This window comes from Anopheles merus, chromosome 2L (genome assembly GCF_017562075.2).
Source record: "Anopheles merus strain MAF chromosome 2L, AmerM5.1, whole genome shotgun sequence".
Classification (NCBI taxonomy): Eukaryota; Metazoa; Arthropoda; class Insecta; order Diptera; family Culicidae; genus Anopheles; species Anopheles merus.
In genome coordinates, this window is record NC_054083.1 from 25597069 (window position 1) to 25619203 (window position 22135).

The 22135-nt window shown below is 45.3% G+C and overlaps 2 protein-coding genes across 8 annotated transcripts in view; one reads left to right on the forward strand and one right to left on the reverse strand.

Moving 5' to 3' along the window:
* The window catches only part of LOC121594530 (G protein alpha o subunit), a 63861-nt gene extending 47720 nt beyond the window's left edge, over positions 1 to 16141 (reverse strand). Inside the window, exons 1-3 of one of the 7 annotated variants that reach the window (XM_041917897.1) lie at positions 15776 to 16141; positions 14036 to 14335; positions 13665 to 13967 (exon numbers count right to left, since the gene is read on the reverse strand). In XM_041917897.1, coding sequence (XP_041773831.1) covers positions 13665 to 13782 — 118 coding nt within the window. In that variant the 5' untranslated portion in view covers positions 13783 to 13967; positions 14036 to 14335; positions 15776 to 16141. The other 6 variants (XM_041917893.1, XM_041917898.1, XM_041917894.1 and 3 more) reach the window with 6 other exon arrangements.
* A 3169-nt stretch (positions 16142 to 19310) lies between these two features.
* LOC121592904 (bax inhibitor 1) lies at positions 19311 to 21363 on the forward strand. The gene is made up of 3 exons (XM_041914808.1): positions 19311 to 19629; positions 19947 to 20400; positions 20913 to 21363. Exons 1-3 carry the CDS (start codon positions 19568 to 19570, stop codon positions 21120 to 21122), a joined length of 726 nt encoding a protein of 241 aa, XP_041770742.1. The 5' UTR covers positions 19311 to 19567; the 3' UTR covers positions 21123 to 21363.
* The last annotated feature ends 772 nt before the right edge of the window (positions 21364 to 22135 follow it).

Below are 22135 nucleotides of genomic sequence, written 5' to 3' on the forward strand. Positions count from 1 at the left end.
CAACAGGAACACACCGTACAGCACCCGCGTTCGACATAGATTTGGAACAGAGCCACACCTTATCAACACACACAAAAAAGGGTGGTGAAAGAGCAACCAGCAGACCACCAGGCATAGGAAACTGGCGGCCGCCGGTCGGTTGCCGGTTTGGTCACTACACTACGGTGGCAGGCGCAAAGCCATTTTTATCCACTTGCACAGACACATACATACACACTGGACCGGAAAATCGATTACGGTGTGCACTTTGTGGACAAAATTCAATCTATTAAGCCTGGCATTGGGTGGATGGGTGCGCGTTTATAAATAAATAACTAAGTGCGGCTCTGCTACTGGCCGGACCTACCAGCTTGTAAACCTGTATCTACCATGTTCTGGTGCTTCTGATAGCGCACGGCTCTGTAGCGGTTAGTTGGTTTACGTTTTGTTTAAACCTTTACAAGATAAATGAATTATGCTCAATCAGCTATATCTAAATTGTAACTGCAGAAAACCGGCCGCAACAAACATGTAATAAGGTAGTTCAATTTCAGTATGAATTGTTTTGTTCCAGCGGATTGTTTTTTTGCCTAACAAGTATATGATATTAAAGCCAGAGTTTCGTGGTATTTATGTCTTATAATCCCATTTATTCGATTACCAATTATCGCCAAAAAATTAACCAAGGTTAACTTTTTACTTCTTAAAAAAAACTACTGGAAACAATTTGCAGCATAACATCGCAGAGTATAGTCTCTGTCTGTGTGCCTATCTCAATTTGACTGCTTTTGGGAGAACAATATCCTGAACTAGAATTAGACCACATTGGGGATTGTAGTAGTAGACTATCACTACAAAATATACCCCCTCAAATAGATGAAGATGTTGGCTACTTCCAACTCCAACATATTCTTCTTCCATACACACTGCTCAAATTAAACCTGGTTAATTGTTTGAAAAACAGGTACGAGATACAGACAAGATTAGAACCCACACCGTGCAGATCGTAAAACCAAGCGCTTTGACTCACGGCCATAAAGCCACGCTGCGGGAAGCTTGGAAAGAAGCTATATATGCAGCAAAAAATTGTACTTATTCTCATTGATACAATGATTTCTGAAAATCATTGTATCTCATGAAAAGACATAACTAAATACATGTTGTTTTGTAAGCAAAAATGTGTCTGATTTCGAATCAAATGCTAATTTTCTTGGACAGCTTCCTTTCGTATGTTATGATTTTACCGTCATGATGTGCCTGCCACTGTAGCTGCCATAAATTGACCATGACAGTTTGCTGTTTTTTGACAGACATCAGACACTAACTGGTGCATCTGCTCGTTTGGCGTTTTATGCACAATTTCAGAGCAATTCCATTACTTCTCATAACAAGCTCCCATGTGACCATCATCCCTGTCAGTACATTTGCATTCAATGGTGCACAAACGTGTTGTTTCCACAGCGTGTGCAAATCCTGCAGCGGTCGAAAAACAACAACTCATGACTCCAATTACTGCTTTGCTACGCGGTAAGTTATGATTGATCCTGGACATCCAGAGTGTCCAAATAAAATGGTCGCGAAACAAAAGCAGCAGCACAAGGATGAAAGGGGTGGCAAAAAAGGGTGACCTTTAATAAAAAGAAATGAACCGGAACTGCTACAATGCCAAGCGCCAGCAAACTGGCAGCTCTTATCAGAGCTTTTGTCCTTCAAAAATATCCTTCCAGCATCACCAGCCCCGAACGGTGTACACACCATTGTGTGGGCTCCATGTGTGTGTGTCCGTGGATACTGTTGCTCCAGTGAGGATAGAAAACAGACAACTGTGATGTGTGTATGAGTGTGGCAGGAGAGAATATTGCTGCTGGACCACAGCAGCAGCAGCAGCAGCGTTACCAGCATCACCAATGGGGGCGCCCACCGGATCCGGATGCGAATGGCTGCGGGAGTAACGGAAGCTTCAAGAGCGAATGAAATAACGAACGTTTGCTCCTCTTTGCACCTTGCGGTTGTCTCAGTGTGTGTGTGTGCGCGCTCTGAGAAGAGTGGAAAAATCGATACTTCTTTCTCTTATTCCGTGTGCAAAACGGAAATCCCCGTTTTGGGGTTGTATTTGTGCGTTTATGTTAGAAGATGAGTTTGGTTTTAACTTCTTCATTGGTTTTGGATTCACTGAAAGTTTTGTTGTTTCTGTTGGTCATTTTTCGCAACGTTAGGGACATTCCCAAACCTTCCATCATCTTACTAAACCAGCTTCACACACGCGCTCTCTCTCTCTCTTGCTCTCTAGGTAGGCGCACACATACAAGCAAGAGCGCACAGTCTACTAGAGATGATGGGCAATGTGCTAAGGCTCCCTTGCCCTCTTCGTTCGGAGGCAGGACGACGCGTTTGCGCGCACATTTACTCACGCACACAAGCGGGCTGACAGGCACACACATACAAATGCAGGTTTTGCAGGAGAGTTGAAAGATTTGACTGTCTGTGCGCGTTGGGATGGTGTAAGAGCACACACACACCACCGTAATCACGAGCGTTAACTGCGAATTTCGTTGCACACAACGATAGGCGTGAAGACACAACTCGTACGTACACGTATCGCGTGGAGATAAGAGATTGATCTTAAATGCTTGCTTGTGCTGCGTTCTTCACAATTAGTGAAGCGAAATGTTGAATCACTTCAATCGAAAACCCCAAACTGTAAAAGCATAAATCAATGATCGGCACCGATTAAAGCTAAGGTAACAGAGGAGACACATCGCCTCGCATCATCAGCCACAACCACTACCGTAGAGTAAAGGAACGCACACACGAGCGCTCATTTATATTGCCCGTTATTGCACACAGCAATTTTTCATCATCATTTTTCCTTTGAATTTCCCTCGGTTCGCCTCGTTTTTCGCCACTGCACTGTAGACGACAACTAGCACCCAAATAAATCCGTATGTCTTTCGGCATCATTAACACATCATCTTTCTTGCTTGGCTACCACATCGGTTAGGGGCAACGGTAGCGTAGCGTAGAGCCGTTGATGGACAACACACATACACACATGCACACATATCTCGCAGTGGATTCTATTTTCCACGAATACATTTTTCCTTCTTTTTGGTGCGGAACATTTGTCACTCAAAAATATCGGTCATCATATATCGTCATCACGCTTCTGTGTATGGGAAGATGAAGTGAACCTAACAAGAAAAAATCTCCCCAAACCAACAGACACGCACACTCACTCACTAACACAACCATGTACACAGTGTCACGGGCAGCCGAGCGTTTGCACGCACGCACGATACGGCGCTGCTCTGGTGGAGAGTTTTTCCATCCACAATGTTAACCTAATGCGCACACACACACATACGTACACGGGCGTGTGCCTCTGGTGAGCAAGGTGTTGCCTTTTTCCAGATTTGTTTTCACAAGCAACAGTGCAACATTGTACAAGCGCGAGAGAGAGAGGCAGAGATCTGCGAGGGACGACGGTGTTCTGGAAAATCATGAATCACACGCACTGCACACACACACACACACACACACACACACTACCCCACAAACGGTCACGGGCGTTGGGGAATTGAAATTGATCTGTGCAAAATTTTCCTCCAAAAAACACACACACTGGCACACACATGCACACGCACGTACAAGCGCGGGGAAAAGCGCTAACCAACTACTCCCCTTGCCTGCCAACCCCTTTCTGCAAACGTTGGGGATCTTGGTAGAAAACTGTTAGAAAGCAGGCGTTGGTTTTTCCTTTCCGGTGGGAGTTGACACAGCAGTTTGAGGGTACGATACGGTTCCCCATCAATGAAATTTTCACATTTCCTTAGCAAGCAATCACAGCCACCACGATACGACTCTTATCCTTCCCCCCTTCCTCCTCCCCCTTCCACCACGCTCCCTGTTTTGTGCTCTCTTGGGCCACTTGCTTATCACAAAAGTGTCGGAATTATGCACCAATTTTCTTCACACAACTACACACGGTCACGAGAATGCACGCACGCACGAGAAAAATCGGCCCCATCAAACCTGGAGCCGCCCTTGCGCTGGAAAATGGGAATGAAAAGGCTCACCGTCGAACCACCACCCAGAAAAAAAGCTGTGGAGGAGCTGTGCGCTGGTTGAGAACACTGATACCGTTCGTTGCTGCGCTCATCAACCACACTGGGGCAGTTTTGGGGCACGGCACAAGCCCGAACGATTCGCCCGGAGCAGGCGACGATAGCGAGCGCGCGCGCGAGAGAGACAGTGAGAAGCGAGAGTTAGAGCGCGCTCCACAAATTGAGCAGTCCACCGCGCTTGCTCACACACTACCGTCTCACCAGCTCTTTTGCTCACCAGCTCATCTCATCTCAGAGCGACTCGAGCAAGGGGGGTCGCGGGAGGATTTTTCCATTCTCCCAAATGGGAGGTTCTGTTTTTCTATTTTACATTTTTTTTTGCGATACGTTTTGCGAACGGTTTTTCGATCACCCAAAATGTTGTCACACGGACGGGAAAACTCGCTTCACTACTTTTACATAAAACACTTTTCGAATTAGAACACAATGAACCAACTTTTACTCCGGTAAGCAAAGCTACTATTAGCAAGCTCTTGCGTTACTTTCACTATTGGAAAATTGCCTTGCCCTGTTGGAACCACACACACACACGCCCGTACGCGAATATAGGCGCAAAACGGATACGGGGGGATTTTATTCAACAAATGTCCTCTCGTGCAGACCTCGAAAGCGAGTCCACTTCTCTGGAAAAGTCTCGCCCTCGGATGCTTCTCTCGAGCTCCCTCTCTAGGAGTTTTGCCAATGAGAGAGGACAGTGGGCCTTTCCTTTTTTGAACGTTAGTTGTCATTCACGAAAGAAGTAGCCAAATTGCATTGCAAAAACGAAGGAAGTTATTTGTTACAATTGTCGTTTCTAATTTTTGGTTTTATAAAAACGTATTTCTTTACAATCGATTGCACACTACGCTCAATTAAATTAGATTAAATTTCATTATACGTTGCCCCTTTGAAATTAATTGAGCCATTCTCTTTCCATGCTCATCAATACACGGCTTCTCACACGGCTCTCACCATTCACTCTGTGACTATTCTCCCTCTCTCACTCTCTCTCTCTTTCTCACGCTCGTGTGAAAAACAAAAGAAAAGCCAAGCACACCACCCGTTAAAACCGTCATCCGGAAAAGTGAGTTTTCCGCTCAATTTTCACCAAAACTCCCAACGGGTTTTGCATGCAGACGGTGCGCGCATGCCCACTACGCACCGAAATTGCAGTGTCACACACCGCCTTTTTTCTTCCGAGCGACCCCGAGAGAGAGAGAGTGAGCATGAACGCTGGAAGTCGGAACGGAAACACGGACCACCTCTCCCTCCGCCATTCCCCCCTTTTTCTCTTAGCCCTTCTTATGCTCACAGATACACACACACAGAGACAGAAAAATCCTAATAAGCTTGAACGTGTGTTCGTGAGGGGGTTTTTAGTGTATTTGTACACGGGACGGGAGCACAAAGAGGGTCGAGAGGGGTCAGAAGTGGAGGGATGAAGTGCTGATACCTACGCGCGATATTTTTCTTCTTCCTCGGCAAAATAGGCTAGCACGCTAGCACACGCAAACACACAATAAGCAGAGGAGGGTAAAAAACGCACAACACCCTTCACCCAACAATCGCTCCACCCCGCCCCCCTAGCCCGTGGGGCCGGATATCGTATTGCGCGAGATGCGAGCGTGAAATGAGAAGGGCTAACGCACACACACACACACACACATACAAACACACGGTTGGAGTTCGCAAGCGGAAGTACAAACGGTAGGACACATTTGGAGAAGCCATATCCGGAGCAAAAGGGCAAGAAGTGGGAAGGTGGATGAAAGGGGGAAGCAGAGTTTGGGGACGAATCGCACGAACCGCAGCAGCAAAAACCGCCTATCCACAGTAAAGCTGGGTGGCCGCCCGCGTTTCACCCCATTGCTCGCTGCCTCTGCGAGAGCAGCTCTTAATAGGCACAGTGCGGGGCGGATTTTATCTACACCTCAAGCACAACCACCAATAGGAACTTACAATTGATGCTACAATCGGCAAAGAGATGCTCTTTAAAGCACAACCCAAATGCGTTCAAATGATCTCAAAAAGCGGAGAAGTTTCCAGCAAAAATTATCTTCTCGTTTCTCACATTTACCTTTCATACCTCGGTTCGGGCAACCAACACGCAATCCACACGGTGGTTGCTGCTTACCTTTCTGCAGTTGCATATAGCGCACACCTTATGGGCCCCGGTTGGTGTGCTCATATTACACCACTTACAACAATGCCGAGTTCTGTCGACCAGGGTGGTGGTGGTGGTGGTGGAAGTGGTGGTGACCACCGAGTTCCTTCCGTCCGTTATCTCCAGTCTCCGGTGAACGGAATTCCGATGCCGCGACCGACACCCTCCCTTATAATTCACTATCAACACAATTGCAGCATCATCGCACCCGACCTGCAGCCACACGGACAGGGAGGGGCGGCTCGTGAAAAGGGGTGTTGCGGGGTGGAATTTCAACAACATAATGTATAAGCAGCAATGCAGAGCATCACATCCAGAGGTGTATGTGTGTGTGTCAATGGTTGAGGGTTGGGTCATTCATGAGCCAAAAAGGGGTGAAGGAACGTAAAAATGTTCTGCTGTGTCTTTTCCCAACCGATGATGCGGAACGAATATTTAGCTTTGCTAACGTAACACAGTGAAACCTGGATATCGTATAAATGAAAGAAAGTAGATTTAAAGCGAAATTTTCGCTTATCGAAGTTTCTTTCCTAGTTATGCATTTGTTTTGCCAAAAAATTCTGAACTTAGTCATTGAACGTAGCAAGCCTTAGAACCATGAACATAACATGGGAGCTACTCAAAAACAGTTAAGTAAAGAAGTATCGGCAAAAAATTGGAAAAAATTGGCGATTTATCATAGGTTTCTACTAACCCGCACTAACAAAACGTTTACTGCACTTTTAATAATAGTATCCCATGAGTCAGTAGACAAAATTTGACACCTCTATCAGTTAAACTCTACTAGTCTCTCTCAAATACAGGCTTTCGAGACTTAATTACATTACCACACAGCCGGAAAGTCAATCCTTGCTACGGGGGGACGGTCCCTTCTAGGCTTGAACCTATGACGGGCGTGTTATTGAGTCGTTCGAGTTGACGACTGTACCACGGGACCGCCCCAAACTGTAACTGTGACGGACAAAAAAGTGTAACAACTTTGTTCAAGAACATGCGTTATCAAAGAACGGCACCCCGCATCGTCTAAAACGGACTCCGTGGGTCAGTTTGTAGACGTCGTAGTCGTATAAGCCTGATTCGGCTTCTACAACAGTTCTAAGATGTAGAAAAGTATTAGACAACAATCAGAGCATCAAAAGAACGTCTAGTTCCGGATAGCCGACGACCCTGAGCGACTTGAGGTTTCAAAGGAAGCTGAAAATTAAGATCGAGGTACATGTGGTTACATTGCTGCGTTAGCTTGACCAGGAGGAGGTCCATGCAACTGGCCAAACAGTGAAATAGTACCTAGGGAACATGTATAAACATATTTGGAAACAGAAATCGCGTCCACTGGCTTGGCAGCGGCAAGCATTGACGCCAAAACTCAGTTCGACCATTTCAAGCGAATTTCGGCTGAATTTCGATATTTCGGTCCAACATCCCCACAGCTGCGTCCCATCATAATTTTCTAGACCAATATGATGCAAAAGCTCTACTCCGACAGATTTGTCGTGAAATCTGAGGAGAAATTGATAAAAATCGAGCTAGGTTTTAAAAACATGCCTGCACGCATGTCTTGGTCCGCGCTGGCGAAAATTCCGAATAACTGACGAAAGGCAAGGTCGTAGATTTATTTTTGCAAGTAAGCTTTAATATTTAACTTTGAAATGGAAAGAAATTATTCTCTCAGTTTTTTTTCTATAAATTGACAGAAAAGTTTCACTTTGGTAGGTATTTTCATTCTCTTGAATTTATGTCCTTCTGTAACAGGAGTGCTTGTGACCTCGTTTGTATTCTACCTTACCTTTTCTAGAGTTTTCTCTTTTATAGACATATCTGTTATGCAGGTTTCACTGTATAAACAATTGTTTTAAATAATGCAACATAATAAAACACAAATAAAAATCAAAAATGGCTTTAAAACTTTCGCACGAGTTTAAAAGCACACAGTAGCTATGCGGATTGCATACTTTCGACAAGCTTGGAAATATGTAAGACATGCAAGCTGCATTGCCTTAGATACACATTTCCATGACGTTAATGATAAAGTCTCGTGCACAATCTGCTAAAAATCAATATATATATAGAATGATTTTCCAATTCTTTTACGCAATTCTCGTTTTGCGTGAGTTCAAAATAGCAAACATCCAACTCCACACTACAATATCAATCTTGGCAGCAATACTGTTCTTCCTTTGTTCAATATTAAGAACGTTTAATTAAGATCACATGTGTATCTAAAGATCTATGCCGCACTTTACGCATTAACGACAAGCAGACACTCATGTGTAGAAAAGTTCCAGTGTTCTTCGCTACAATTTCCCAACGCCCATCACACCAAGATGCTCTTGTCCACCGCTACCGGTGTGACCAATTACCCGTTTATTGCGGTTGTAAATGTGAAATGCTGCAAGCTGAGCTAGAGAACCCAGCGCCACACCAGTGCTCCTCACATCCCCACATTCGCTGCTAGCACAGGCAGTGACACCAACAGCAACAAACACGATACATAAAAGAGCGCGATACAGCCGGGTCGTCCGTGCAGTAGGTAATTAGATCAATATTAGAACAATCAGTGTGTTTGTTGTGCGCGAAGGTTAAACGAAAGTGCGCGTGCAGCGACGTTGGTGGTACACCAGATGACGCGGTTTTTCTCCTCTTTCTCTTCCCAGCCGCATACTTACCAGGGGGACTACCGACCGGCTCGAGAGGGGCCAAACGAGATAAGCCCAATTGGCCCTTCTGTCCCTCGCCCTTGTAAGTAGAGTTTGTGCACTCTCCTCTCTCCCGTTTTTTTTTTCACTTTGATTGCCACAGGTCTGACGGCAGAAGTAAGAACCGTGGCGGTGGCAAGAGGGCGACGACATCTTCAAGTCTGCATACCCGACTGTCCCCGCAGCCATCTGGCAGCGGCAATCCCGGGGACAAATGTAAACAGACGTACATATAGCCCATAATAACCCACAGCAACACAGAAACATCCGTAAAACAGCGGGAACAAAGTCAAACAAACTTCCAGCTCAAATGCCCAATTCCATGCGGTTTGGGAAGGTAGTTTGGGTCTTCTCGTACAAAACCCACGGGCGCTCAAAATAAATACAAACTTCAATCAAGCTCTTCCGCACTGTGTCTCCGGCCCCATCCTACTGGAGCACCATGGCTTATCACACCATCACACCACCGCAAGAAACTAATATTCCACAGTGGGCCTCCCCCCGAAAATATTGGATTGTTTTCACCTGAATGGCGCAGACAGCCGGCACACAGCGTGCAAGAACACAAACTTGCCGGCAATGCGGCGACATTGGCCGGTGGTTTCCAAATTTGTGAATCAAATCAAGCGGCGGGTTCCATTCTCCCTTGGAAAAATAGGGGCTAGACGGCTGGGCTGGGAAAAACAACTCCCTCGGATACGAAAATAAACCCCGGGGCCTCCACCGTCAATATAGTGTGGGAGCTTTCGTACAATGGAGCTGGAGAAAGCTGGAATGATGTATGGGGTGGATGTAAAAAAAACAGGCAACCAGCGACCGCTCTTAGGTTTGATTTCGGGGAAAAATCAACACTTTTCTTATGATTTATTTCGCGCGTCTTTGATCAAAGAGGTATAATGCCGAACAACAAGTCATAATAGTAGCGTAATTTACAAAAAAAAAACCTAAAACTAATACCATATGTGTTAAGAAAATCGACAAAAAAAACTCTCCCAACCCACTTCACCGATTATTAGCGCGTCAAACTAGCGGCTTCTGGAACAATTTGCGGCAAACACTTTAGCCATAAAATGCCCGTTTACTGGTTATCATCCTGCTGGTTTTCGCCTGCTAAACGTCAGCGTTGTCCAAGCAAGCCCTTTCCGGCCACTTAACGGGGGAAACGATATCGATTTAAAGATAAACTAGATATGTTCACGGCCCATATGCGTGACAGTGGGAGTTGCGAGAGATGCGCACTGGAGTGGATGAGTCAACCGTTTCTGATTTTGCCTAAAAAAACATGATCAATTAGAGAATTGAAGTACTGTTTGAACAAACAAGGGCCATAATTTGTTCATTTTATACACATTTGTCGCTTAATATTATTTATGTAAAACTATTCTCCCGTTTTACGATTCTTCTTACGAGTTTATAACACTCCCTAGAGATGATAGGCACCCTAGGACATCAACAAGTAAATGATGCAACAAGGTGCCCCCTTCCAAGGTGGATACCAAAATGCCTAACCCCGAAGCCTGCTCGTAAAAATCCGACCCCGACTAAAGGAATTTATGCTTCATGCTAGAAATCACTGGCGAAATGACTTTGTGAAAGCATGCTTTAGTGCCACTTGCAGAACTGTCCGAGCATGAGAACTCTACCCAATCAGATAAGCGGTATACCTCCCTAACCTTAGCCGCCCATTATTCTACTTGTCTCTGCATAATTTGGGAAATTGGAATGATTTAATTCTCTTTTTTTGGCACGCCCGACATAACCTGAAATTGGAGCCAACCCAAAATGTTGGGTCGTGGTCGGAAAATTATCTTACAAAAAAAGAAAAACCCCAGAGACAGTTGGTCAACTATTGTTTCAAATGCCTTTTGTATCCAGATCCGGAGAAACTCATATTCTTCGTCCACTCCCCCCTTACAAGCTGATGATAATTTGATTGCGGACAAAACAACACCATCCCCGAAGTGGATGCAACAAGCTGCTGCACATTGCAACACATCGAACTCCTCTTTCAGCACGGGAAAATGATGAAAAACGCATCAGCAAAACGATTGGAACGCGTCCAAACACTAACTCATTGCGGGAGGATTGCGATAGGCACGGCATTGAAAAACCAACGGTACAACGAACGTGTCTTGAACGATTAAAAACTTCAATGCGGTCAGAATGAATGCTTGGGACGACGAGACGATGTCATACGCCAGACGGTGTGTGTGAAGCGGATGGGGTTTGATTTCCCTAAGCGCTTATGCTCTTTTAGCAGATTACCGTACCAAGACACAGCACAGAACACATCCAGTCGCTTTTCTTGCTATCGCAATCTTTCCATCCCCTTCTAAAACCCCTAAACTTGGAATAGATTGAAAAGAAATATTTAAAAAAAAGTAGCGAAAAATCAGAATCAGAAAAGACCAAAACATCCCAGCCATTCGCTCGGTCGGATTGCAACAATCGTAGCGGACAAAGGCGTGAGGAAATTGATATCTGTCAACTACACCGCCGCTGACAGCGTTCGCTACCATTTGCGAACCGTGGCTAAACCAGGAGGCCTGGTCATTCCACACAAAGTGACTCCAGAGCATGAGCGACATGCAAAACAAAAGAATACAAATACAAGCATGCACACAGACACACACACACTTGACAGGATGCCTGCAACCAACAACACCATGTGGCAATCACCAGTGCAATGTGCAACATGTCTAGGCGATTGCACTCGGAAGCGTCTCGCTAACGGAGAGGGTGCAACACGAGTAAATCAGGGAGAGGAATTTGAATCGGCGTGCAACCGTATACTGTTAGCAACCATCGCAAGATCAACATGTGTTGAGGCACAACAGGCTGATTTGTTTGGCAGAGGTACTGGCATGTTCAGGGAGCGCGAGTGCGCGATCGATTTGCTCGAAAAGTTAAACAAACAACTCAAACTACAATAAATAGCGCAAGCAAGCGAAGCAACCAGCATCTCTGCAGTCGAAGGTTGGGGTAAATGATCAAAGGGAATCGCAAAAAGGGGGTATAATGCAGTTTACTTGTCGTGCCTGTCAACAACGGGACGAACTTGAAACGAAAGATGAAAGAAACTATTTTAAAGCCACAGTTTGTTTATAACAAAATGATAAAATGCTGCTTTCAAGTAGCGCTTCTGGTAGCAGATGTGTGACAAAACTGTGGCAAATAAAAACGATAATCGATTGAATCGGGACACAATGACTCAGTGTGCGTTACATTCCGTATAAATAAAGCAAAATTCATCGTATCCAGCGGACGAATAACGGATCAATAACCTGATATCATAATTTCACGTAGCAACCTCCAAAACAACGTGAACGCGATCGCGAAGACAACATGCAAATCGTCGTTGTTTGTCGCAAACCCACCGTGCGGCATGGCATACCTCTGATAAGCTCGTTGCTGCCTTTTCATACACAAAATTCCCTTCCAAACGGTGGGCATTTGTGGGCATGATACTAATAAATGCAATCGTAATCGTTACGATAAATCCCAAATTCAAGCGATAAGAGCATACGCGCGCTGCACAATAGTGAGGTGTTCTTTGGAGCGCACCCACGACTCCGATCCCATCACGGCTATTGTTTAGTCTAATTCCGACTCTGGCAATATCCGAACCACTAGTTCCAGCCGCAGTCGTCCGGAGTCACCCGGAGTCGTTCGGAGCCGGAGTCGTCCGAAGTCGTCCGGAGCTGTTCGGAGTCTTCCGGAGTTGTTCGGAGTCATTCGGTGTTGTTCGGAGTCGTTCCGAATTGTCTGGAGTCGACAGGAGTCGACCAGCATTGACAGGAGTCAACCGGAGTCGGAGTCATTCAGGGTCGTCCAGAATCCATCGGAGTCGACCAGAATTGGAGTCGGTCGGAGTCAACAGGAGCCGTCCGGTGCAATGTGCTTGTGTTCAGGCATTTCATCTCGTTGTGTATTTTGTTTTTCACTTTGCGCGTGCACTTGGTATACAGCAGACTCCGAACGCCGACTCCGAACTTCCGACTCTAGCCGACTCCGAACGATTCCGAACGACTCCGACGACTCCGAACGATTCTGAACGACTCCGGATGACTCCGGACGACTCCGGGTGATTCCGGGAGATTCCTGACGATTCCGAACGACTCCAGATAATACAGGGCAGACCTACCTTCCGGAGTCGGTTCCGAAATTATCGGAGTCGGATCGGAGTCGATTCCGGATTTTTACCAACTTTACCCATCCCTGCAGCAGAACGGTTTCGAAATGGCAAACTGGGTGGAATTGGTTTTTAGTACCTCAATAAATATGCGCTCCAATTAGGTATTCATAGCCGATTTCACGTATGAAGAACGTTTTTGAATATAGCCTGCGGTTGCGTTCATCTCGTCCCTCGATTTGGAAAGACTCAATTGCAAGACACACATCGCGCAAGCAAACCACATCGTAGCCAAACCCCTGTGCGGGCAGTTTCCGATCAAACTAGACACCGTGTGGCCTCTTTCCCGCAAATGGAACGGATCCTTATCTCGGCCCTGGGGGCCGACCGACCGACCGACCGACCGACCGACCAACGATACTAACGTTTCTTCGTCCTCCGGCATATGGCAACCGATATCAGCAACAGTAGCAGCAGCTCCGTAAGGACGTGCAAGATGTTAAACGATATGGCTTAGTCGTAAGACACAGAAGGGGGAGGGGGGGACGCAAAACCACACCACCAGGAGGCGACAAACACGCAGAACTTACCGAGCAGCAGCAGCTTAATGTCCTTGGCCGCCTGGATGCCATCCTCCTTGAGGTTGCGTTCGATCTGCTTCGACCGGGCGACGGCCGCCCGTTCCTCTGCCGATGACGTGCAGCCCATCGCTTTGTTTCGGAGCTTTGCTGGGATGCTGCCGGTTGCTTTGTTACTGGCAAAGGGCAAGGGTGTTGTTTTCTTGTCAAACACACACACACACACACACAATCTAATGCACTCTTGGACACAAGGACAGCCCACACTTTATCAAGATCACTGTTAACTTAAGCTCTTCTGATCGTAACTTTTAACTTTGAATCATAAAAAGAAACCTTTTAAATACTGTAAAATCACTTCATCGCACTTGCGCTTCACTAACCTTGTTTTCGGGGCCGAAACCTAAAACGAGACACTGAAACACAGTTTCCGGCAGAATTTCACAGGAACATTCTTACACACGCGACCGAATACTAGCGTGCAACGGTTTTTGCGTTGTTTTCACTTCAATCTACGCCGGTAATTTGATTTATTATATCCCTCAACTCTTTTCGCACCACATAGTAGGCCACTGGTGCGTTTCTGCCACCAAGAAGTTACTACGGAAAACACGCCACTTCTCTTATACCGGAGCCACACAATGTTCTGTGCAAATTGAAGCTGTAATCGAAAAAACAAAACGCTGAAAATAAAAACGATAAAAAATCATTTGAAGCGCAGAGCAGAGAACCTTTCTCGGTTTTTGGAAAAGTCGAAAGTCTGGTACATATTACACCATTCGTTCGGCGGTGGCATCTGAGCATTAGAGCCGTCCCAGTTTCGCAGCGCGTGGGTATGCTTGCTTTTAGAAGATTTTTCGCCCCACCCGTTTGTTCCTTCTTGGTAAGACACCCTTTTCTCTGTCGCAACTTTCTCACCATCGCCATTAGCCATTTAGCTTGATATCGCTGTTGTTGCTGGTGTTGTGTGCGGTGGTGTGGGGATTGTGGTAGTTGTGGCATTTCGCAGTCTGACCACTAATTACACTTTATGGGCAGAAGCCATCGTAGAAGCCGTTGGCGGTGCCTGTTTCGAGTGCTAGTGGAGAAGCTTTCCATCAGAGAAGAACTTTTGTAAGATAAAAATACACACCAAAACGGGCGCATCTTACCGGTGAAATTGTACGTCTTCTTTTTTTTTCAAGATGCTGCTATCATTTCACCGTGCCAAGTACTGCAACCGATGTTTGCACAAGTGAGCACAAGTCTCACGCGCTGCTATGTTGAAGCTCCTCCCAGCGGTTGCTTTTCGCCATAGCAGGCGTGTATGTTTTAGGAGCTTACCAGCAAACGATCAAACGATCGATTCCCATTATCACACGACACTTTTTGTCGCTTGTTAAGTAATGTAATGAGGTTCTCACTCATCTCGATTGCAATACCGACTACACAAATGAGGCGCGGATAAGCGGCGCGAGCACGTGGAGTGGCCGCCCACCAGCCCCATCCCATAGGGGAGCGGAGGGTCGCTTGTGCTAAAGGCCCGGGAGGGTCAAGAAGTAGACGAAGCAAAATGCTAATCACGGCACTCGCAGCTGGCGCACGCAGCTACACAGCCCGAGCGGTGGTTTTGATTTTCTTCTCACGACAATTAGCCTTGATTCGCGAGCGATTGAATCATTCTCACGATTAGTGCACAAAGAGGGAGTACCGGGAGGGAGGAGTCAGTCCATGCGATGCTGTTCGGCGGTGCATGTGCAAGTTGAGTCTTCCCCTCCCGGCTTTGTCGCCGCCGCATCTTCTCCATCGCTCGCTGCATCCGCCCCTCGAGTGGGAGAGGAGGGCGCATAGATGGGTTAATCTATCGCTTAACCTTCAGATGGGGGTTTGCGTACGCCAGAAAGGGCTCAACAACATCCGTCATCTCCTGAACGAACAGGGCAGGTTTCGTTTTTTTCCCCTCTCCCCGAGGGCGGAAAGTTTGCGGCACTGATTTCTAGAAAAAAAGCATTTTATTTGAGTAATATTTCTAAATGCGTTAAAAAGTTATTTTATCTGTTCAAATATATTTTTCAAAATTCGTCCAAAACAAACCCCCGGAGGAAAAACACAATCGGAAATGTTAGGCTCTTCGAATAATTTACCTTTTTTTAATTTTTGCGGATCGATAAGGGCAGCTAAGCAGCACTAGCTTTCCACTTTATCACACTATTTCTCACACACGCTACACCCAATGATTCACACGCTGCTAGAGTAGAACGGTTTTAGTCACACGCAAACTAAACACAACTGCTGGCTGCACAACAGCTGATCTTGTTTGTTGGTTTTTCCTTCCCCCTCGCATCCGGTGGCGTGTCGCCTGAATCAATGCCGACTTTTACTTCGATTTTAGGAAAATCAAACGATCCAACGGACGATTAGCTTCGAAAATATGTTTGCTGTTTAGCTCAAAGTTTAACAGACCCAGACCGGAAAAATCTCGCGGAACGGTGCTGCTGCGGTGGACGAGTGGACTGGCAAAGTTTTGAAATTCATAGGAAAAGTGGGAGAAAATCGGTTTCGTTCGGCCAACGATCGGTTGACATTTGCTTTCGTTAAATCGGGTTGGGCACTGCGGGCGTCACCTGACTGTTGATGCCTAATCGTTGATGCGTTGATGGTTTTGTTAAAAACTGGAAATCTTTGCAAAGGATAATTTTGTTTTGTGTATTGCAGATAATGTGAACTCGTTCGTTCCCGGGAACGTTCGCCGTGACGCTCATTTTCACTCATTTCATAGGCCTCTAAATCAAAAATTAGAAAACCGTCTGGGTTTTGTACTGCTCAACCTAGTGGTAACCCAATACACTCCCCAAGTGCCACAAATCCACTAAACGACCACTAAACGCCTTCTAAACGCCTCAAATTCTCTACCTAAACGGAATATAGAAAGACTTCGTTTAGCAGACGGCAAACGACTGATGCATTCTAAAAATAGCAAAAAAGCTGGTGGCGCCATCTGTTTGTGGGATACCCAACCTGTGGAGCTTCCTCGCTTGGAGGAGAGCTTTCTCATTTCCTCTGTACTGTTGTATGGTTTCGCATTGAAGTTATGCATCGCTAGAACTAGAACGGCGATACGATTGTTTAAATACTAAACTCCAACGGAAACCACCAGTACTGAAGCAAGTGAGATTTGAGTAATGGTCGTTGGTGTGGATACCCACGTATCTGACCACACGACCATTCATATAGATTTTTGCTCAGAAAGTTAGAAGGCTATATAGGTCATTATAAGATGAAACTTGTCGAAACACATTGCAAGAAAAGGATAGCAATATAATGATGAGTTGTAATACGCCATCTATTGATCAAACCAATGAAGCTGTGAAGCTTTCATTTTTTTCCTATGGATATTCAATTTTCCAGTCGTTTAAGCTTAATCTGTGGCGCTTGGGTCATGAGCGACGAATGTTTCTCGATGAATAAGTTCGCCGGTACGGCTGAATTCAAGTCCATATTTTTCTCTGCAAAGTGATTACAGTGTATGTGTACAGTGTAAATACTACAGTGTAAAAGAATAAAAATCAAATGCAATCAATAAAAGAATCAAATACAATCAATATCTATTTGAAAAACGCGCAGTTGCATAACAAAAACATTGGATTTCCCAAGTGCCACAAATCCACTAAACGACCACTAAACGGGTTCTAAACGATTCAAGCACTCTACCTAAACGGAATATGGAAAGACTTCGTTTAGCAGTAAAATAAAAAAAAGGCTGGTGGCGCCATCTGTTGGTGGGATACCCAACCAGAGGAGCACTTTCCTCACTTTGAGAGATTTCTGCTTCCCTCTGTATTACTTTAAGGTTTCGCTTTGAAATTACCCAAATAGCCAGCTCGTCCTTTATAGCTGATTTAGGGCTGTTTAACGAAAAATCGTTCCGGTGTCGTACTTAGTGGCTGATTAAGAGATAGACGGTACTTTGCGGAACTATGGAGCTTTTTAACAGGTACATGGTACTCTTTGGAACTTTGCGGCTGATTAGTACTATGTGTAGGGTTCATGATGGAACTTGAAGGCTTGTTAAGAAAGGATACTGAACTTGGTGGAACTTTAAAGCTTTTTAATGCATGACATCGGTTCAAAGTGGCTCTTGTCAAAGTGTCAAAGACGGATGCCGGTAATAATCTCATTGCTGCTGCACAAGTTAGATCCGTTAAGTGAAGAATGAATACCCAAGTGCCACAAATCCACTAAACGACCACTAAACGGCTTCTAAACGACTCAAGTTCTCTACCTAAACGGAATATAGAAAGACTTCGTTTAGCAGACGGCAAACGACTCATTCATTCTAAAAATAGCAAAAAAGCTGGTGGCGCTCTCTGTTGGTGGGATACCCCAACCAGTTGAGCTTCATCGCTTGGAGGAGAGCTTTCTCATTTCCTCTGTACTGTTGTATGGTTTCGCATTGAAGTTATGCATCGCTAGAACTAGAACGGCGATACAATTGTTTAATTACTAAACTCCAACGGAAACCACCAGCACTGAAGCAAGTGAGATTTGAGCAATGGTCATTGGTGTTGATACCCACGTATCTAACCACACGACCATTTATGTAGATTTTTGCTCAGAAAGTTAGAAGGCTATATCCCAAGTGCCACAAATCCACTAAACGACCACTAAACGGCTTCTAAACGACTCAAGTTCTCTACCTAAACGGAATATAGAAAGACTTCGTTTAGCAGACGCCAAACGACTCATGCATTCTAAAAATAGCAAAAAAGCTGGTGGCGCTATCTGTTGGTGGGATACCCCAACCAGTTAAGCTTCATCGCTTGGAGGAGAGCTTTCTCATTTCCTCTGTACTGTTGTATGGTTTCGCATTGAAGTTATGCATCGCTAGAACTAGAACGGCGATACGATTGTTTAAATACTAAACTCCAACGGAAACCACCAGCACTGAAGCAAGTGAGATTTGAGCAATGGTCATTGGTGTTGATACCCACGTATCTAACCACACGACCATTTATATAGATTTTTGCTCAGAAAGTTAGAAGGCTATATAGGTCATAATAAAATGCAACTTGTCGAAACACATTGCAAGAAAAGGATAGCAATATAATGATGAGTTGTAATACGCCATCTATTTATCAAACCAATGAAGCTGTGGAGCTTTCATTTTTTTTCTATGGATATTCAATTTTCCAGTCGTTTAAGCTTAATCTGTGGCGCTTGGGATAGGTCATAATAAAATGCAACTTGTCGAAACACATTGCAAGAAAAGGATAGCAATATAATGATGAGTTATCATACGCCATCTATTGATCAAACCAATGAAGCTGTGGAGCTTTCATTTTTTTTCTATGGATATTCAATTTTCCAGTCGTTTAAGCTTAATCTGTGGCGCTTGGGATGGACGCGACTATTCGATTGGACGGAATAAAAAGTTGTTATTAATAAAAAAATATTTCGGAAATCACCACAATAAACATTTTCAAAATCAATCAATACAACATTCAGTCTGAAAATTGTTAAAGGATTTAACAAACAAACTGAAGCAAAAATTAATTTGAAAAACCGAATTGCCATTCTAATTGCATTTACCTGGTGCTCAACTGTCAAGCTGACATTTCCAGCAAAGTCTAGAACGTAGGGTGCAATATTGGTCCAACCTGCCGCACACCACCATTGAAACAACCCATCCAAGGCAAGGTGAAAAGACGTAATTGCTCGTCAGCGCTCAAGTTAAAAACATTTCCGTACGCCCATAAAAGCCAAAACACAGAGTCCGTGCTTAAAAGCAGTGAGCAAAGTTAGCGAAGAAAAAGTTCTGCACACAGACAGCCAAAGACATCAAAGAGTGCATCGATCTCTTAGCCAAAAGTGAATTTTGGTGTTGAAATTCTAGTGCAATTGAAACCAGTTGTTTCCAGTGTTATTTTCCTCCAGTCATGGCCACGTCATTTGCAAACTTTTCTTTTGAGCGACTATCGCAACAAATGGGTGCAAAATTGTAAGTTTTCCTCCGATTATGGCGATGTAGTGGTAATGTCGGGGGTGGAAGGGGCAGTATTCAGAAGGTCTCGAAAAATCTCGCATTCTGTGGCTGCGGTTGTATTTCACCTTCACCCCAACATCCGGACACGGTCATTTCGCTCTCTCTCTCTCTCCTTCCGATTCAATTTAGTTCCTCCTCGATAACAGTTTGTCAAGGTCTTTTCATGTGATATCAAGGGTGTACGTGCACGCGCGCGCGCGTGTGTGTGTGCGTTATGTGTACATAAACATTCTAATTAACTGTTAATCCGTTTCTTTCGCCCCCTCCCTCAGGGATCCTCGGCTGCGCCAACATCTGTCCAAAGTGTACGGCTGTTTGGCCGCCACCTGCAGCACGGCCACGGTCGGTTCGCTCATACATCTGTCCGGCATCTGGGAGGCCGGCCTGCTGAGTGCGTTCGCGTCCCTCGGGCTCATCCTCGGAATGGTGTTCACCCCGGACAATGGTAAAAACTTCGTGCAGCGGTTCAGCATGCTGATGGGCATCGGGCTGTTCACGGGCCATTCGCTCGGCCTGCTGCTCGAGCAGGTCATCTACATGAATCCGGCGATCGTCGTGACGGCGCTGGTCGGTACGACGACCATCTTTGCCTGCCTGACCGCCTCCGCCTTCTTTGCCAAGCGCGGCAAGTACCTGTACCTCGGCGGCATTCTAATGAGCGCCCTCAGCACGATGGCCCTGATCAACCTTGGCAATCTTTTCTTCCGCTCGTACATCGTGCAAGACGTAAGTAAACGCCACTTAACGACCTGACCCTCACCACTACACACCCATTTCGCTCTCTCACTCTTTCAAACACACACACACACACTCTCTCTCTCTCTCTCTGCCTACACCTCCAACATAAACCGGAGACGCATCTGTTTCGTTTCCCGGGTGGTAAATAATTGAGGCATCTTTTAAACAAAAGAAAATGCGTCATCCGTAGCCGTTGAATTAATGATTAATTTCTAAGCTTACTTTGGCTTGCGTCTTTCGTATTGGCTGTGCCCGTAGCCCGGCAAGCGTGTGCAGTAGGGAAGCACCACGTCATCGCTTGTAACAACAGCTGATGCAACAATGTAGCTCATGTAAACAAGCCGCCCAACAATCGCATTATTGTTGTCGTTAGAACATAATTCATGGATTTAGTGATGTTTTATCTCTTGCGTGCTTTTAAATTTCATCTCTCAAACTTTTTTTTTACAATTCCATAAAACCTGTAGCTAACTAAATATATCTATCCTTTTACCTTTTAGATTTCCCTCTACCTCGGGCTGATCGTGATGGCCGGGTTCGTCCTGTTCGACACGCACATGATCATGGAGAAGCACCGCCTGGGCAGCAACGATTTCATCGGCCACTCGCTGGATCTGTTCTACGATGTGATTAGCATTTTCCGCCGCCTGCTTGTGATTCTCGCCCAGCGGGAGGATAACAACGAGCGCCGAAAGCGAAAGAGCAACTAAAAACCGCAAACCCCAAAGCTAAAACCACCGAAGAGCAGAGATAGCGTGTGTGTAAGAGAGCGAGAGAGCAAGTGGTCACAATCTAAATACCCTTGCTTCTCGGTGGGTCCTCACAGCCTACTTGTTTTTCCGTTGCTCTAAGTTTGAACAGGGCCAGTGCTTGTTTTTGTTCTTTGCCCCACCGCATGCAATACAATATCATGCCAAAATGGTTGTGTGCGATTAGGCACGCATATCTTTATTTACACTCTTTGTTTGGCTTTCCGTTTGTTCAATGCTAAACAGGTTTAGTTTAGTGAAATTCAACCATGTTTATGTGAGAATGGAATTGCAATTTATTTTTCCGATTAACACTGCTGTTTTTCCGCATGTTGTGGTGAATGGTTTGTGTTTGTTGCAATAGATCTGCAATAGCTTTCGCACGGCTCGCACGACGATTCGCAACTGACGCACGGGTTGATGTCGTTAGGGAAATAGTTATCAGCACGCGAGCGTCGCGGTTAAACTTTTTCCGCACCTAGAGAAGCAAAGATAAGATCTTATGAAATGATAAGAAATCCTAAACTGTGTGTGTGTGTGCGTGTGTACGTTTTTATGAAGTACTTTCTAGTACACACTCGTATTAAAATGGAAAAAAATCACATTTCACACCTCTTCGTTGTGTGTGACAGCGTGATGACACATTGTTTGTATTGTGCGCGGGACAATGGGTAGTATTTACTATTTCCGGGTAGAATTGTTGTTGCACACTTTTCCTGAATTCAAATATCTCTTTTTTAGTTTGTTTGGAAGCCTCATCTTTAAGAGAATACATCACTCTCGTTCGTGCGCCACAAAACTGCACTTTGTTTGTTTGTTTATTGGAATTGAATCGAATCTTGGGGGGGCAGGCAATGCGTTGATTCCCACCTTGTGCAAACAAAAAAAAAACGATAAAAAAGCGCTACGAAGAGATTAGAAATCACTATAGAAAATCGTCGTGTTGTGTGCTCAACGTGTGGGTACCGGGTGGG

Coding starts and splice junctions, on each gene's coding strand:
- LOC121592904 (XM_041914808.1), top strand. CDS start 19,568: ATGGCCACGTCATTTGCAAACTTTTCTTTTGAGCGACTATCGCAACAA. Junction 19,630..19,946: donor CAACAAATGGGTGCAAAATT/GTAAGTTTTCCT, acceptor CCCCTCCCTCAG/GGATCCTCGGCTGCGCCAAC. Junction 20,401..20,912: donor GCTCGTACATCGTGCAAGAC/GTAAGTAAACGC, acceptor TTTACCTTTTAG/ATTTCCCTCTACCTCGGGCT.